At 47.1% G+C, this 17,940-nt stretch overlaps 1 protein-coding gene across 4 annotated transcripts; it reads right to left on the bottom strand.

Moving 5' to 3' along the window:
* Window positions 1-536: 536 nt before the first annotated feature.
* ANKRD39 (ankyrin repeat domain 39) lies at window positions 537-17,494 on the bottom strand. 4 transcript variants are annotated; one of them, XM_061593119.1, is made up of 5 exons: window positions 16,860-17,494; window positions 10,463-10,633; window positions 9,677-9,780; window positions 5,653-5,856; window positions 537-4,377 (listed from the first exon to the last, which is right to left on the bottom strand). In XM_061593119.1, the coding sequence occupies exons 2-5, from the start codon at window positions 10,563-10,565 to the stop codon at window positions 4,219-4,221; spliced, it is 570 nt and encodes a 189-aa protein (XP_061449103.1). In that variant the 5' UTR covers window positions 10,566-10,633; window positions 16,860-17,494; the 3' UTR covers window positions 537-4,218. The 4 variants fall into 4 exon arrangements, with proteins under 4 accessions (XP_061449103.1, XP_061449104.1, XP_061449102.1 ...); XM_061593120.1 differs by having other exon boundaries at window positions 16,853-17,494; XM_061593118.1 differs by lacking the exon at window positions 16,860-17,494 and adding an exon at window positions 14,969-15,383.
* Between the last annotated feature and the right edge of the window lie 446 nt (window positions 17,495-17,940).

Below are 17,940 nucleotides of genomic sequence, written 5' to 3' on the forward strand. Positions count from 1 at the left end.
GGTTTATTATATTGCATTTTATTGCATTAGAGTTTGAATTCTATGGGATTCAAATTGTAACACAAAAATGCAATATGTAAGAAATCAAAGAAGCGATAAAAATACAATTAAAAATCATTCAGCATTCATCACAACACATCAGCTAAGTGGTCGGCCAAGACCCACAGCAATTTTCAAGTGGTCCATGGAGAGAAAAAAGTTAGGGAACCATTGCTGTTGACCACACAGCTTCTCCTGAGCTACTCCTATATTGATGGCTGGAGGTTAGGGATGGGTGGGAATTTCAGTTCAGTTCACATTTCAAGCCAAATTTCTCCAATTCGCACTTTCCAAAACAATGAGAACCAAAACACACCCACCCTTCACAATTCGTATGTATTTGAATTTTGTGATGAAGTTCTTCAACTAAATAATGTTTACAAAAATGCATGTATTACGGGAAAGTAGGCATATAAATGAAAATAACATGCAAAAATGTGTACAGTAGTCAAAATTCCCAACAAAAAATTATTTATTATGAGAGATTTGCCCTAAAATTGTGAATTTTCATGGTTGTTTTTTTTAAAAAAAATCTGCTAATTGCTGCAGAAGTGTGGAGAACTGAATTCAAGATTAGAAAAATGAGACAGTAAGAGAAGCAAACCTGACAGATCTTTCCATCTCTAATGGGGATAGACATGGGTTAGAACTCCAAGGGGAAAACAGTCCTATGGCTGCTTGCTCTTTGAATCCCATTCAACTCTGCCAGCTTTCTTCTTCTTTTGCTTTCAACCACTTTGGGCCCAGTATAAGACAGGGAAGGGAAAGGGTTACAGGGATTCAAAAGCCAGGATTCTCTGTCACTAGGTTGCTGAAGAGTTCATGTTACAGGTACAGGAGATACAAGATGGAAATAGATCTGAGAAAGGATGATATTGAATCTCAGGGAGGGGCTATTCACTTCCCGCTGCTCAAGAGCTTAAGGTTACAGAAACACCCCACGATTCTGCTTCAGGAACTGCAGGCAGCGGTCTTTTTGGGGGGTGGGGGGAAGAGAACCCCCCTCTCTCTGTTTCTCTCTCTCACACACACATATACACACACGGTGGCAGGTTCAAAACCCAGCAGCTTTTTTATTCCTCAAAAAGCTAGTTAAAGTTTGGATAGTAGCAGAAATTCATAAATTCACAGGTGTGGTTCAGCTACATGATGGAAGATATATGAAGAAAAATAAATAAAAGTAAATGGCTCCCATGGATGGAATATAATATGGATATTGACAAATATAATAGCTTCTCCATACGTTAAGAATATACGGTCAGAACTATATTGATTATTGACTGTAAATGTGTGTGTGTGTGTTTGTGTGTAATCTATCTATCTATCTATCTATCTATCTATCTAAACATATAGAGATTTGGTATTAATAGGTTTTTTAAAAAAAATATGTGAATAGCGTGATGTGTTGAAATGATACTAAATATTAAAGAAATGCAACGTTGATGTAAAAGGCCAGAAGGGCAGATGGGCAAGTTAATTTCCCTTTGCTGATCTTAGTAGCAAAGGATACAGAAAGATCCCTCTGCTTAATAAACAGTATTCTCTTACAGAACAGTGCAGTATCAGCCATACCAGCAAGGGGCCAGTCACCTGCTGCAACTCCCTAACGTGATTAAGATGCCATTGCAGGCCAGTCACACCCTCTTCCAGTTTCCGTACAGCACACAATTTATCGCTTTTGTAAAAGAATGAAGGGACAATGGCAAAGCACACTTGGACCAGCTAAATGAAGTGCCTGAGGCTGATCGGAGTTATAGTCCAAAACATCTGGAGGGCACCAGATTGGAGAAATCTGTCCTTAAGGTTTTCATTTAATTTTAATGAAGCAATGGGGGGGGTAGGTCGCTCCAAATGTAATTGGGAGCAGCAGGGAAGAAGTTACTCAGTCCTGCTCATCATATGGAATGTTATTCAATCAGCTGTCCCCACCCCACCTCACTCCAGTTGCTTTTCCACCCATAGGGGAAAAGATGCTCGGGCAGGCATCTTTCCAGATGCAGTGCGAAAAAGCAGCTGGGGGTGATTCTTAGTGGATAAAAAATTTGCAGGGAAAGGGGAAAGACCCCACCTCACCTGTCTAGTCCCAGCCTTCTCTAACCTGCTGCCCTCCAGATGTTTCGTGCTATAACTCCCATTGGACCTGGGTATCACACACCGGCTGGGCCTGATGGGTGTTGTAGTCCAAAACACCTAGAAGGCATCAGGTTGGCAAAGGCTCTCTTAAACAACGTATGTTTAGAGCTAGGCTGTGTTATTTGGGTGCCTAATGCAGAAAATCCAAATTAAAAAAATACATTAATTAATACATGACAGAGGAAATTCTTCTGTGCAGGCCTCGTTGAAACAAGCTGTTCATCTCCCAGTCTATCACCCTTAACAGAGCCCCAAATCTGCCACATAAGGCAACCACCTTGCCTTGCTACTTCTGAGAAAATGTGAAGCTATTAAGCGGAAGCTAACTCATGGATCCAATCCTATCTCCACCCACTTAATGGGTTCACCAGAGGTGGCCTAGATGCCAGGCACCTCTTGGCTGCTTCAACAGGACTTATCTTACATACGGATAAGTGGTAGAGTCCACCGGGGCAAGCTTCACCATTTGGAGTCTGCAAGCTGTATAAATAAACCGTAACTCATCTAGAAAGAACCCCACGAGGAAACAGCATCTACCAGTGTACATATAGGATGGGAGATTTGTTTGTTAACTATTGGAATTCATATTTTGGATATCCTTAAAGGGTTTCCTACCTATGCTTTGCTCTATGTGTATGTCAGTTAAGGAATCTCTTTAATTTAGTCGATAAAGTAACTGTGCCTGAATAACCTCACACGAGGAAGAAAAAAACATCTTTTTTAAAAAAAGAAACAAAATATATACTATGGATCCAGGCTTAGTCATACTTAAGTCCCATTAAACTCAATGGGACTTGTGAGTGACTAACACATCTCATTGCTTTCAATGGGTCTGCTTTAAGTGTGGATCCAAGCCTTTTGAGTTTAGATGATGCATCCATGTGTTGCTGCAGAAATCGCCTTAGGAGAGGTATTCCTTCTTATCAAACGAATAGGATGGAATGACTGTTCTAAGAGGACACCTAGCCAGATACTTTTTTTATCAATCCTTTTTTAAAAATTGTTTTTAAAGTTGGCTGCATGCTAATCTGGCATACCTTTTTAGTCAAGCAATACATTGTTAATCTGATTAGTCTAACCAATTCATCAACTAAACGCTGCAGCCCAAGTTGTTACAATAAAGCTTTTGCAATATTAAAGAGGCGACAAGATCAACAGGGAAAAGTCTACAGTGGGGGAGGAGGAAGGTGGGGGCAGGGCCTAGGCGTGGGGGGCAGGGTGTTCGGGGAGAGGCAAGTCACCTGAGTGCTGACAGCTCCGAACTGTGACTCAGAATACAGATCACCAACTCTTTTGATATAGCCCCAAATCCAAGGACAGATATCACATCCTTCTGAAATGGTGCCATCAGCCGATCATAGGTGCTTGATTTAGCAAGCATAGGAAGCGGTCTCATATTGAATCAGACCAGTGGTCCATCTAGCTGAGAACTGTCTACAGCAAGGGTAGCTAACCATTTTCAGGCCAGTACAGTATTTTAAAAAATTAAATGACAAATTTGGGGCAGCAGATCTTAAGGAGCCACATACAAGCTTTTGGGGGGCCGGATCCAGCTTGCAGGCTGGCCACCTAGGTCTACATTTTGCAGTAGCTCTTCGGGGTTCCAGAACAAAAAGACTTCCCCAGCCCTGCTTGGAGATGCCATTGGAGACTGAACCTGCAACCTTTTGCCTGCAAAGCACATGAGTTACAACTGAGCTGCAGCCATTCCCCAGATTTAGCTGCTTTTAGGGAAAGGGGCAGCCCTCTGAAACCCCACAAGGTCTTTTTCTGCAACAACGACATTCTAATAATCTCCACCCAAAGCTACCGCCATGGTTCCTGCGCCCTTCTGCAGCTCCTAAAACTAGGCCAAGCCTCGAGAAAGAGGAATCAAAGTTTTTAACCAACTAATATCTTCTCCACAGATTGAGGTCAAAAATTAATTTGGTTCAGATGTGTCTTTGTAATACCAGAGAACACGAGTGTGTGTGTGGGGGGGAGGATAAGAGCTGCAGAGCCCTTTGCCTAGAGAACAGCTCAGCTCCCAAAATCCTTGGCAATTTGTCAGCCATCCAGTCCCTGTTCCAAAAGCTTCCTCAAGTCTTCATTCTTGGCAGGTACTAAATCGCAGGCGCGCCAGTGGTTCTTGTCCCGCAGGTGCCTCAGGCTGGAGTTGTGCTCCAGGAAGAGAGCACAGAGCTTGCGGTGTCCGTTCTCTGCTGCCTGCGTGGAGAGAGGGAGACGTCCTCAGCACGGCCAGGAGAGCAGGCTCGGCCCTTGGCCTCCCATCGGCCAAGCAGACTTACATGACGGACCTCAAGGCAGCAATACACCAATGGAAATGTCAAAAAGGAAAGGCAGGACACCACGTCTCCCCCCAAACAGGGAAATCCCACAACGAATTAGGAATTGGGGAGAGCAGACATTAAGGCTTACATCAGGCTTATCTAGAATCAGCTGAAATCTGTCCCTAACGCCTTGCCATATCCCAGGAGCAAGGAAAGCTGCATTATATGGAGTCAGACCAATCACCATCAAGCTCAGCACTGTCTATCAGCAGCCCCCCAGGGTCTCAGGCAGGGCTCCCTTCCCGCTCTACCCAGTGCTGTCGGGGATTGAGCCTGAGACCTTCTGCAAAGCAGGCGGTCCGCCAGGGAGCAACGGCCTTCCCCTTCTAGCATGAGAAGCTAAGAAGAGCCCGGCTGCACGAGGTCCATCTAATCCAGCCTCTTGTTCTCACAGGGCCAAGAGGACCTGAGGGCAACAGCAGGGAGCCTCTCCCAGCCCTACCTGAAGATGCCAGGGTCGGAACCTGGAAACCTTCTGCATACAAAACCAGTGCTCTGCTGCTGGTCTAAGTGGGGCCCGCAGGAGAGCAGGAAGCAGCGCCTAGAGGGGCGGGGGAATGACGAAGCATGCCAGCTTCCCCTGCCCTCCCTGCAAATCCCGTGACCAGCTATCCTGAGGCAGTGGTGGCTAGTGGCTCCATGTCAGCGGGACAGTGGAATCCACTCTGGACTTTCACTCTGAACTTTCACAGGGCTGCCCAAGGTGCTAAAGCAACCTGAAAGCTTGGACTAAAACCCGGAATGGATTCCACTGCCCCAATGACATGAAGCTACCAGACGCCACTACCTGGCTGGAGCGTGTCCTCAAAGTGTGACGATGCCTCTTGGCTTGCCTGGATGGAGAGACAGGTGGGTGAAATGGGTGCACAGAAACCCATGACTTTGGCACAAGGATGTAGCCTACTGAAGGGATGTAAAAAGTTACTCCAGCTCCTCTGGCCCCACTTGCCTGCCTCTGGCCTTGCCCACCATTCGCATATGGCCTCCAGAAGGCTCCCTTGAGGGACTGCAGTCCTTGGGCTGAAAAGGGTTCCCCACCCTGGCCTTAGGGCAAGCCTCGTGACTCTATGGACAAAGGCAGGGTGGCGCATCGCTGCACATCTGCCCAGGCGTGAAAGAAAAGGCAGAGGAGGCATTCTGTGCAGCACACCTTGTGCAGGCAGGTCCTGCCGTCGTCGTCCGTGGCAGCCGGGTCAGCTCCGTGGGTCAGCAGCAGCTCGGCTATCTCCCTGTGGCCGCAGTAAGCGGCTCGGTGGAGAGGGGTAGCCCCACCGTGGGTCTGAGCATTGCAGTTGGCTCCGCTCTCCAGGAGGAAATGGCAGACGTCGTAATGCCCGTTGCGACTGGCGTAGTGCTGCAAGAGAGAAAATGCGGCCTCTTGGGCTGACTCGGCACGCACAGCGCCCAGAACATCTAGGCCAGCGCTGGGGAGTCTTTGGCCCCCAAGCCTAATTGGGCCTCCCCCATTTGGCCCATGCCACACCCACCTGCCTTCCACCCAAAGTCATGCATGATGTCAGGTGTGGGGCAGGGAAAGGGGATTTGCAAGCACAAACAATCAGCTGATCAGCAGCATGTGCAGAACACCGGGGATACGACTTGGGAGGTGCTGACAAAACGCCTCTTGGCCCAGCGGCACCTTTACCTGCCCCACACCCAGAGCTTGGAAGATTACTTTTAAACAGTAATAACTTACAGATACAATTACATGGCCCAAAATGTAGCAATTGCCGTTGCAATTACAAATGCTGTGAAAGTAACTGATTACTTTACTTTTTCTCAAACGTAATCACTACAATTACATTTCAGTTACTTTTAAAAAAACAATGCCTACAAGGCGCTGGCCTTGGCTGCTGCACATCTGAGTAGCCTAAAACAACATTAAAAATAAACACACACATACAGAGGTAGTAGAATAATTCTTTTTATCCATGATACCAATGGTGGTCTCTCTGCTGGTAAGGGAGGTGGGGAGGGAGGCAGTGGCCACTACTCAGATCTTTGCACGGCAAACCAAGTGCAACCCCCCCTCTCAGCCAGCAAGCATAATCTCTCTCACTTAACCACCTCCCAGACCCTGCCCTGCCACCAACTAAGAGACACTCACCCAAGCAAACATTTTCCTCTCAGATGCAAAAAAGTTAAAATACTGCAAATGCAGCACAGTAGCCAGAGAGGGTGGTGGAGGCCACTTTGTGTGCCAAGTGCAAACGCAGTATATTCTCTCTCTCTCTCTCTCTCTCTCTCTCTCTCTCACTCACACACACACACACACACACACACACACACAAACACACAAACACACACAAACCATCTTTCACCTCCACAGTTCTTTATCTCCATTCTGCTGCTGCCTCCTTCTCCTCCTTTATCCATGTTCTTGCCCTCCGGCTCCTATTTCCCTCCACTCCATTCTTCACCACCACCATCCATTTTTTTAAACAATTGTTTTCTCCACCCCATCTCACTCTCCACCTCCTCCCTCATCGCCCCCTACCCACCCACACAGCATGAGGGAAGAGCAACGCTGCACAGAAGCCCAGTTTGAGGCACATGATTTTCATCCACAAATCAGAGGAGCCGAAGACTTGCTTCCCCACCCAAGTAATGCCCAAAAGTAATGCTGGAAACATTACAATTACTCCACAAAAGTAATAAAATTACTCCTAGTTCTATTACAATCAAAATGTAAAGGAATTACCCACTCGTTCCTCAAAAAAGTAAAGCATTACAAGTAATTCGTTACTTGTAACAAATTTCTTTCAAGCTCTGCCCACACCTAACGCCATACATACAGGACTGGTGGGCGTGGCTTGGCTGAAATGGCCCAATGGCATTGGGGAGGAGCTTGCAAAGCGCAGTGCCTGGGACTTTGCAAGCTGACCAACAGCACTTGCAAAGCACTGTGTGGGCAAAAACAGGTCATCTGATGTCATTGTGACATCAGGTGATTGACAGGCAGATGGCCCTGCCCAGCTGTCAAGCTTGGGCTATGGGGAGTGCGGGAGATAAAGATGCAGCCCACTGACTGGATCCCATTCCTCATCCCTGTTGGTTGGTCCATGACCGAAATAAATTAATTCATTCATTCATTCCTCATCCCTGGGTCTCAGCCATCTGGCCCCAGCACATTGCAAAGGAGTTGAATTCAGAACTTGGATTGCAAAAACGCATCCTGAGTGCATCCGGTATGCAAAATACAGCCTTTGAGAGATCCAGAGCACCCAAAAGGCCCACAGCAGCCCTGTCCCACAAGCTCCTGTCTCCTGCACCCAAATATCCTGGAGCAGGTCCCCTATGAGGAAAGGTTAAACCATTTGGGGCTTTTTAGTTGAGGGAAAAAGAGGCAGGGGGGCATAAATTATGCATGGTGTGGAGTAAATGGATAGGAGTTTTTCTACCCTCTCCCATAATGCTAGAACTCAGGGCCATCCAATGAAGCTGAATACTGGGGGATTCAGGACAGACCAAAGAAAGTTTTATTATTATTATTGTTGTTGTTGTTGTTAATTTATTAATTAAATTTATATCCCGCCCTTCCTCCCAGTAGGAGCCCAGGGCAGCAAACAAAAACACTAAAAACACTTTAAAACATCTTTTAAAAAAGACTTTAAAATATATTAAAACAAAACAGCTTTAAAAACATATTCTTTAAAAAAGCTTTAAAAACATCTTAAAAAGCAATTCCAACACAGACGCAGACTGGGATAAGATCTCTACTTAAAAGGCTTGTTGAAAAAGAAAGGTCTTCAGTAGGCACCAAAAAGATAACAGAGATGGTGCCAGTTTAATATTTAAGAGGAGGGAATTCCAAAGGGTAGGTGCCACCACATTAGAGGCCTGGTTCCTATATTGTGCGGAATGGACCTCCTGATAAGATGGTATCTGCAGGAGGCCCTCGCCTGCAGAGCGCAGTGATCGACTGGATATATAAGGGGTAAGACAACCTTTCAGGTATCCTGGTCCCACACTGCACAGGGCTTTGTACACCAAAACCAGAACCTTGAACTTGGCCCAGTACCTAATGGGCAGCCAGTGCAATTCTTTCAGCAGTGGGGTGACATGTTGGCGATATCCTGCCCCAGTGAGCAGTTGCGCCACCACATTTTGCACCAGCTGCAGCTTCCAGACCAACCTCGAGGGCAGCCCCACATAGAGCGCATTACAGTAATCCAGCCTGGAGGTTACTAGTGTGTAGTAAAACTACGGAATCAGCTCCCATAAGAGGCAGTGATGCTCACCAGCTTGGATGGCTTTAAAAAAGACTGGACAAATGCGTGTAGGATAAGCCTATTAGTGGCAACTAGCCACAATGGCTATGTTCTACTTCCACTGTCGGAGGCAGGATGCCTCTGACTACCAGTTTCTGAGAATCACAAGTGATGAGAGTGTGGCTGCACTCAGGCCCTGCTTCTGGATTTCCCATGAGCATCTGGATGGCCATTATGAGAACAAGATGCCGGACCAGATGAGCCTTTGGCCTGAACCAGCAGCCAGGCTCTTCTTATGCTCTCATCCCCAGGGAACACACTGCGGCCTTTCTGCCTATAACACTACAGCTGGCATCATGACACGAAGCTACCCATGGATGTGGCAGGGCAGGAATTACATTACATTACTTTTATATACTGCCCCATAGCCGAAGCTCTCTGGGCGGTTTACAGCAATTAAAAACATTAAAATCAAATATACAAATTTTAAAACACACACAAAAAAATTTAAAAACACAATTTAGATTTTCTAAAAATAATTTAAAAACACATGCTAAAATACCTGGGAGAAGAGGAAAGTCTTGACCTGGCGCCGAAAAGATAACAGTGTTGGTGCCAGGTGCTCCCCATCACACAAATCATTCCATAATTTGGGGGCCACCACTGAGAAGGCCCTCTCCCTTGTTGAATCCAGAGAAACAGCAGGAGTGAGTCCCCTTGAGCACCCAAGCACCACCACCATGCCCTGGTTTTCAGGGTGGGACAGGAAATGACAAGTGACACTTGGAAGATGTCACACCAATACAACATTACAGCAGCCATATCTTCTTTCCCACAACGGACAGCAAGCGTAAGCACTTTGGGTTGTTGGGACACACGATTTGGCCAAGGGGATGTTTGCGGCCAATTCTGTTGTAAGCTTGAAACCCTGCCCCACAAACAGTGCTCCTAGAGACTCCTTACCAAGGCCGTGTATCCAAAGGGGTCAGGATCGCTGGGATTACTGTGGCTTAGGACCTTTTTTTTGACCCTCTCAAGGTCTCCATTCAGTGCAGCACACCAAATACCTAGACAATAAACAGAGCAATACATAACTCTTAATTTTATGTAAATCTCTGATATATTCCATTTGAAGGACGTAACAGTAGGAAACAATGCCTTACAACTAGGACTGCAAAGTTTATTTTTCATCAACTAGAGAGATGCCCCTATTAATGAGAAGATTTTATTTTTTATATTATTAATAGAGGTGCTTATAAAAATGGCAGGTAGCAACCAGCCTCCTAAGAGGCACTCCCCCATCCCTCCTCGCATAGCAGGAGATACCTGCTATGATGGCAATAGTGTTTGTTACCTAAAAGCAAAGGAAGCCTGCTTCGTGCTCCAGAAACATTGTTTTTACCCTTATGCTCATTTAATTGATTTGTTAATCAATCCTTTGACTGACACAATTAAACAATGAACACTTGCCTAAACTGGCCTACAGAGCATCTTAAGGCACAGCAGAGCAAATGGCCAGTGCAGCCTGAACAGGTGCATGTTTACTTGGACGTAAGTCCTGCTGTGTCTATTGGGGCTTACTCTCAAGTAAGTACAGACTGCACCAAGAACGGACAGTGCAGGAACGGTATCTGCAGCTCTACGCTGTGCAAAAAAGTCTTTCACGGGTCTGCTTTTCGGTCAAGAATACTGGGAATAATACATTCCAGGGGGTAGGAGAGGGGAAGTTTACCACCAAAGCTTCTGTACCTCTCTCAAACTCCATCTCATCCAGGGTCTGGTGAACGCTCGGCACTGCCATCTGGTGGGAGCAACAGGAGCCATCCTTGTGGTGTCCTGGTGATGATGCCATTGTTGCCACTCCCCCTTGGGGTTTCTGCCCTGCCAGAACGCTATAACCGCAGGGAGCTGCTGTAGGGCCTGCAGAGGGGGAAGACTCAGGCTGTGTCACACAGCGCAACAGGCAGCTCAGCTCTCCAGCACAAAGGCTGGAAGGAGCATCTCAGATCCCAGGACAAGAATACTGTTTTGTTTATTGTGGGCTTCTTTGACAAACGCACACAGCATGGGGAAACATTTGGATTCCTGCATTGAGCAGGGGGTTGGACTTGATGGCCTTATGGACCCCTTCCAACTCTACTATTCTATGATTCTATGACTTCCTAGGTGGCAGTCAGAGCACAACATGTGGAGAACTGCTGGATCCGTGTCTTCATTTCACATTCTATTTCTACCGGAAGGGAGCAGGATGCAAACTCTGTGCAAGTGCCCTGCACCATGTTTGTATTCTGAATTATTGCTCACCTATCCAGGAATAAGCAGCCTTATCCCAGGATGACATTCAGAGCAGTGATGGGCGACCTGTGGCCCTCCAGATGTTGTCAGACTCCAACTCCCACCATCTGACCATTGGCCACACTGTTCTGGGCTGATGGGAGCCCAACAACATCTGGAGGGCCACAGGTTCCACCCCCTGGCTTTTAGAGGGATATGAAGCCACTGCCCAAAGATGGGTAGCCATGAGCAAGATGTTCCCTGAAGTTTCTCATAGGGCAAAGCCTTTTGCAGTTCCAATTCTCACGGCAGGCTCCGTCTCCTGCACTCCTCTGGAGTTAAGAACATTTGTCAGAGGGCTGAAGCTCAGAGGCAGAGCACCTGCTTTGCATGCAAAAGGTCCCAGATTCAATCCTTGGCATCTCCCCATAGGGCTTGGAAAGACTGTTGTCTCAAACCTTTGAGAGCAACTGCCTGAAAGTGCAGACAACGGTCACCAGTTGTGCAACCCTCTCTTTAAAGGAACACAGCCATTAAAAAAGGCAGCAGCAGCTTGAGAAAAAAGCTTGACGGACTCAATTTCTGCCCACCATTTACACAGACTCTCCCCATTTTATGATCCCTGCCCAGGTAAACAATGCTTCCTATATCTGTCTTTTGGGGATGCCCAATTCTTAGTGTGAGTGTAAACCATGAGCATCATCATTCTGCAGGCATCAGTTTCCTCTCCAGGGCTCCTAGAAGTTAAATCTCAGTGTGTGGAGGAAGCAGGCAGATGTAAAGGCACAACCATCCAGGGACTGTGCCTTGCCCGCCATTTCACACCCTGCAGCAGCCCAGGGAACATTCCAAGCGTTTTAACGTATTTTAAGGCTAAGAGCAACATCATTGCTTAAAACCCACACTACTGTGGTTTAGCGTTTAAATCAGTGGAGGACAGGCATTTGCAGAGTAAGACCACAACCACACTATACTTTTTCATGGACTGTGATACCACTTTCAACAGTCATGGCTTCCCCCAAAGAATAATAATATATAATAAAATTTTATTTAGCAGACACCCATCTGTCCGACTAAACGGACACTCTGGGCAACATACAATATAAAATACAATATAAAATACAATCTCCTCATATACATAATCATCACATTAATCCTTGGAACTGTAGTTTGTTAAGGATGCTGAGAATTCCCAGAGAACTCCAGGAATTGCAGCTCTGTGAGGGCAACAGGGGTCTCCTAATCACAGCTACAATTCCCAGAGGCTCCTGGGAGGAAGAGGGACTGGTTGTTAAACCACTCTGGGAATTGTAGCTCTGTGAGGGGAAGAGGGGTCTCCCACAGGGCCGGCACCAGCCTACCCCCGACCCACAGTGTCCTAGCCCAACCCCCCCATACAGGCTGTGCGGGGCTAATAAGCCCGCCTGTGCATTTCACCTACCTCACTTGTCCCTGTAAATGATGTGTGCATTGCGCACACGTGTGTACCATCAACCAAGATGGCGGAAAGGTCATAATCCTCTTACGGAAGCCCTGGTTGCCATCTTAGTCGATGGCAGGCATGAGTGCACAATGCACATGTCATTTACAGGGAAAGAAGAGGTAGGTGGGGCATGTGTACAGGATTAATGAAGCCCACACTGACTGTATTGAGGAGGTGGGGTCCCTGGGAGCTCCCTCTCTGCGATGCGCAGCAGTGTTGGGAGCCAACGCTGCCACGGATCATGGAATGGGAGTACTACACTCTTACCCTAAGGAAGGGCACTTCAGGGGCCCCTCTGGGCTGCAGGGGCCCTTAGCCAGGGCCCAACCTGGCCACCCTCTGGCGCTGGCCCTGGTCTCCCAACAACTCTCAGTACTGTTAACAAACTACACTTCCCAGGATTATTTGGGGGAAGCCAGGACTGTTGAATTGGTATAACAGTGCTCTAAATTTATGGTGCAGATGTGGCCTAAATTAATAAAGCACACTGAAGGGATGTCACAGCCTCCAGCAAAAAGGGAAGAGGAACTGTAGCTGAGTGGTAGAGCTCCCATTTTATGAGCAAAAAGACTCAGGTTCAGTTCCTGGCATCTCCAGTTAAAAACATCAGGGTTGCAGGCAATGGGCAAGACTCTTCTCTGCTTAAGGCCCTGGGAAGCTGCTGCCAGTCAGAGTAGACAATATTGGGCTAGATGTGCACAATGCAGCTTCCTAAGAGTACTTTCCAGAGGAATAGCTGTGTTAAGTCTATCAGAGCAAAACCAACAAAAAGGCTGAAGGCACCTTAACAACTTAACAGATAAGCAAACTGTGACCGAGATCAGCACTACTGCCACAAACTGCTGTAGGGGTGAGACTGTGCTGGGACCATCAAGGGGCAAGTTTTTCCACCTGCCTTGCCCCACCCCTCTGCCTGGACCATATCAGGAAGAGCTGCAGACTGAGAGGTACTGCTGCAGGGGTGAGACTGGGACCATCTAGGGGCACACTTTTCCACCTGCCTTGCTCCCTCACCTCTGCTCTCAGTGACATTTTTCTGGGGACTGTCCTTTACCAGGAAGATGAATGCTTTTGGATAGCTGTTGATGCTTTTGAGAAATGCTAGGATTTTGTTAGCTTGATTTTTTGTAAATTGTATTGTTTTTATTTGTATTTTGTATTTGTGTTTTTTATTTGTGTGTAAGCCACCTTGGGAGCCTTTTTGGCCAAAAGGCAGCCTAGAAATAAAACATAACAAATTCAGTTCCTTTTGACAGTGCATTAAAAGCACCTTTGAGCTTCTTTCACACTGTTTGTGCCATGCATGAACGTCGTCCATGCCAGACGGAAATTAGAGGCGACACTGGGTTAAGCGGGCCAATGATCTGATATAACACAGCGACATGTGTTTGGGGAATGGGCACATGTTCTGCGTGCAGAAGGTCCCAGGTTCAATCCCCGGCATCTCTGTTTATAAAGATCAGGTGCCAGGTAGTGGGAAACACTTCTTCCCAGGACCCTGGAGACCTCACAGGACAAGACAGATATGTAGCCTCACCTGAGATAAGGCACCTCCCTATGTTCTAACTGAGAGCACCTGCTTGAAATGCAGAAGGCCCCGGGTTCAGCACCAGGCACCTCCTATTAAAACAGGGATGGGGAGCCTGCAGCCCTTCATTTGTGACTGGGTAACAATTCCCATCAAGCCTGACTATTGGCCATGCTGGATGGGGCTCATGGGAGATAGAATCCAACAACATCCGCAGGGCTGCAGGTTCCATATTCCTGAATTAAAAGAATCAGAGAGCATGTGGTCGGAAACAGCTGCCTCTGACTGATACTGAAAAAGTCCCTGCTAGTTAGAACAGGCCAGCGATGGGCAAAAGGTACAACCAGGATCTGCTTGTAGATCCTTGGGTGAATTGCAGCAGATAAATAATGGGGAATCAGAAACCCTTGGTTAATATGAGAAACAACAAACAACATTTCCCCCCCTTCTAAATTAGGCTGCTGAGGTTAAGAAAGTTTGAGGGGTGAAACCAGAAGTGGATTTTTTGTGTGATGCGACTGTGCGCAAAGTCCTAGTTGTGAAAACAAATTCCCGGGCTGAGCACATGCTCAAAGTCACCCTGTACCTGGATTCTATGTTACCCCCGATCCACTATTTTGCAGGCAGCTCAGTGGGGGACCCTCAACATTCTAGTTTAATAAACAAAAGTAGATCCTGCCAGCCTTAACCCTGCCCACCCCTGGAACAGACCAGCCTTTCTTAACCTGGCCTCCTCCAGATGTTTTGGAGTACTAACTCCAATCAGTCTGAGCCAGCACAGCCGTATGACTGGGGAAGCTGGGCTAATTAATAATGGGCAAATTATACACATAACAGCCCTACTGGATCAGGCCAGTGGCCCATCTAGTCCAGCACTCTGTTCTCACAGTGGCCAACCAGATGCCTGTGGGAAGTCCTTAAGTTCTGATGTGGTATAAGGTCAGAGCTTCCAACAATTCAAGGTGCTCACACTGGTGTTTAAATGACTTAGGCCCCAAATATCTGGGAGGCCACCTCCTTCTCTTCAGATCCTCTTGGCTGTTGAGATTGGCAGGAGCCCTTGTGATAATTCTAGCACCCTCAGAAGTTTGGGGGGGGGGCTGGGAGAGGGCATTCTCTTTGGTGGCTGCTATGTTGTGGAACTCCCTCCCTACGTATGATGGGGCCAAAGCATGTCTCAGGTAGTAGTGATTTTTAGCATGGCAAAACACCATGCCTGTTTCCACCTGTAAAATAGTAGACACTGTGGATGCAGCTGCTGGGGAACCTGTGGCCCTCCAGATGTTGTTGAACTCCAACTCCCAGCAGTCCCACCCATCATGGTCAAGTCAGGGATGATGGGAGTTGTGGTCCAGAAACATCTGGAGAGACTGGGGTGGGATCATTATGCCCACATACAGATGTGGGAAACCTTTGGCCCTCCAGATCTTGCTGAACTCCAACTCCCATCATCCCAGGCTGCTAGCCATGTTTGCTGGGGCTGATGGGAGTTGCCGTTGTATAAATCTATGTTGTGGCTGCATCTGGAATACTGTGTACAGTTCTGGTCGCCTCACCTCAAAAAGGATATTGGAGAGCTGGAAATGGTTCAGAAAAGGGCAACCAAGATGATCAAGGGGATGGACAGACTCCCCTACGAAGAATGATTGCATCATTTGCGGCTTTTTAGTTTAGAGAAAAGGTGAGCAGGAGGTGGCATGACAGAAGTGTATAAAATTATATATGGCATGGAGAAAGTAGATAGAGAAAGGTTTTTCTCCCTCTGTCATAACACTAGAACTGGTGGATGTTCAATGAAGCCGAATATTGGAAGATTCAGGACAGACAAAAGAAAGCACATGGTTAAACTATGTAACTCACTCCCACAAGAGGCAGTGATGGCAACCAACCTAGATGGTTTAAAAGAAGATTAGACGAATTCATGGAGGAAAAGGCTATCAGCAGCTACTAGCCATGATGCCTGTGCTCTGCCACTATAGTCAGACGCAATATGCTTCTGAAAACCAGTTGCTGGAAGCCACAGGAAGGGAGAGTATTTATTTATTTGTTTATTATTTGATTTATATCCTCCCCTTCCCCCCAGCAGGAGCCCAGGGTGGCAGACAAAAGCACTAAAAACTCTACATCATCATAAAAACAAACTTTAAAACACATTAAAACAAAACATCTTTAAAAACATTTCTTTAAAAAAGCTTTCAAAACATCTAAGATGAAAAACATTTTTAAAAGGTTTAAGAACATATTAAAAAGAAATTCCAACACAGACGCAGACTGGGATAAGGTCTCTACGTAAAAGGCTTGTTGAAAGAGGAAGGTCTTCAATAGGCACTGAAAACATAACAGAGATGGCATCTACCTAATATTTCTTCTGCTCAGGTCCTGCTTGGGGCTTCCTATTAGGACAGCCTTTCCCAACCAGAGTGCCTCCAGATGTTGTTGGACCACAATTCCCATTTTTCTTGACCACTGGCAATGCTGGCTGAGGCTGATGGGAGTTGTGGTCCAACAACATCTGGAGGCACTCTGGTTGGAAAAGGCTGTATTAGGATATCTGGTTGGCCACTGTGAGACCAGGATGCTGGACTAGATGGGCCACTGGCCTGACCCAGCAGGCTCGCCTTACGTTTTAGTTCAGCAACATCTGGAGGGCCAAAGGTTCCACATACCCACCAACCACAATCACCCAGCATTAAAGAAGCCCCCCCTCAGCTGCCCCTATTCTGAGGATCCTGCTAAGGGGACTGTTAATGAGGTCTCGCGCGTGCGCCCCCTCAAAAAAAATCCCACGTGGACGCCTGGTGCTCCCAGGAAAGGAGAGCGCCCCCAACCCTTACAGCAGCCACCGCCATCTTACCTCTTACCTTACACGGACATCCGTTCCGCCCAATCAAAGAGGAGGTAGGCGGGCGAAAGCAACCAATACGGTTGCCGAAAAAAAAAGAAAAGAAAAGGGTGGAGGGAAAAGGTTCAGGGGCGGAGTCTTCCCAGGTGCAGAAGCGGCAAGTGTCCACTAGAGGGAGCAGGGAACTCAGGAATGTTTCCACGCTCTCTGCAGCGCGTTGCAGTCTCGTTGAGCTCTAGGTTGACGATAGCAAGGGCGAAATTTGATCAATTTAAGCCGGGGTTCAGCCCTCCAGGCGTTTAGTATGAGGATTAGAATGCTGTGTTTTTCACATTTGGGGTGTGTGTGAGCGTGTGTAGAGTTCATTTCCTTCTCCACTAAATCGTTCAGAGTCCCACATCTAGGATTACCGAAGTGACCCTTCCAGGCACGCTTGAGCGTTCTCAAGAAAGCCCTGCTTCCCGCAGGAAAACCCCGCCTCAAGTCCCAGCCAGGCCATGTAGAAACTGACTTGCGGTTCCCTTCGGTCTTGGCGTGGGGTGACATACGCTGGTGCTGTCCCGGGGCAGTCGCTGCTTGCTCAGACCTGGCAATTCACTCTCCTTCCTTTTGAGCCTGTTTTAACATTTTGCTTCCATGCTTCCTTCCGTGTTTCCGCAGCCTTCCCTCGGGCTCTAGAGTGGGAGGCAGATGCCTCGGCCATCTGGCTCGCAAGCGCAGAAATGCACATCCATGAAAATGTGAATGCCCCGGGTCATTCACACCATCTACCACATCATACACTGCAGGGAGCAAGGTTTGTTTTTAACTGTTGATAACTATTCATCTCTGTTTTCCTAGTACAGCCTTTACGAACCTGGTGCCCTCCAGACGTTTTGGACAACAACTATCGCTCCAGCCATCCAGGCCATTGGTGAAAGCTGTTCTATGATACGAAGCCAAATTTTGTCTGGGAACCAGTCTGAAAAGCCGAGAGTTGCTGTTCCGGGTGACCAGGTTTATTGAGCATTTATCCTGGATTGTTTGCATAAAGTTTGCACAGAGGTTATACAATGGCCACGGTTTAATTGAGCTGCCATTCTGGTTTATACAATGTCATG

This window comes from Rhineura floridana, chromosome 12 (genome assembly GCF_030035675.1).
Source record: "Rhineura floridana isolate rRhiFlo1 chromosome 12, rRhiFlo1.hap2, whole genome shotgun sequence".
NCBI lineage: Eukaryota > Metazoa > Chordata > Lepidosauria > Squamata > Rhineuridae > Rhineura > Rhineura floridana.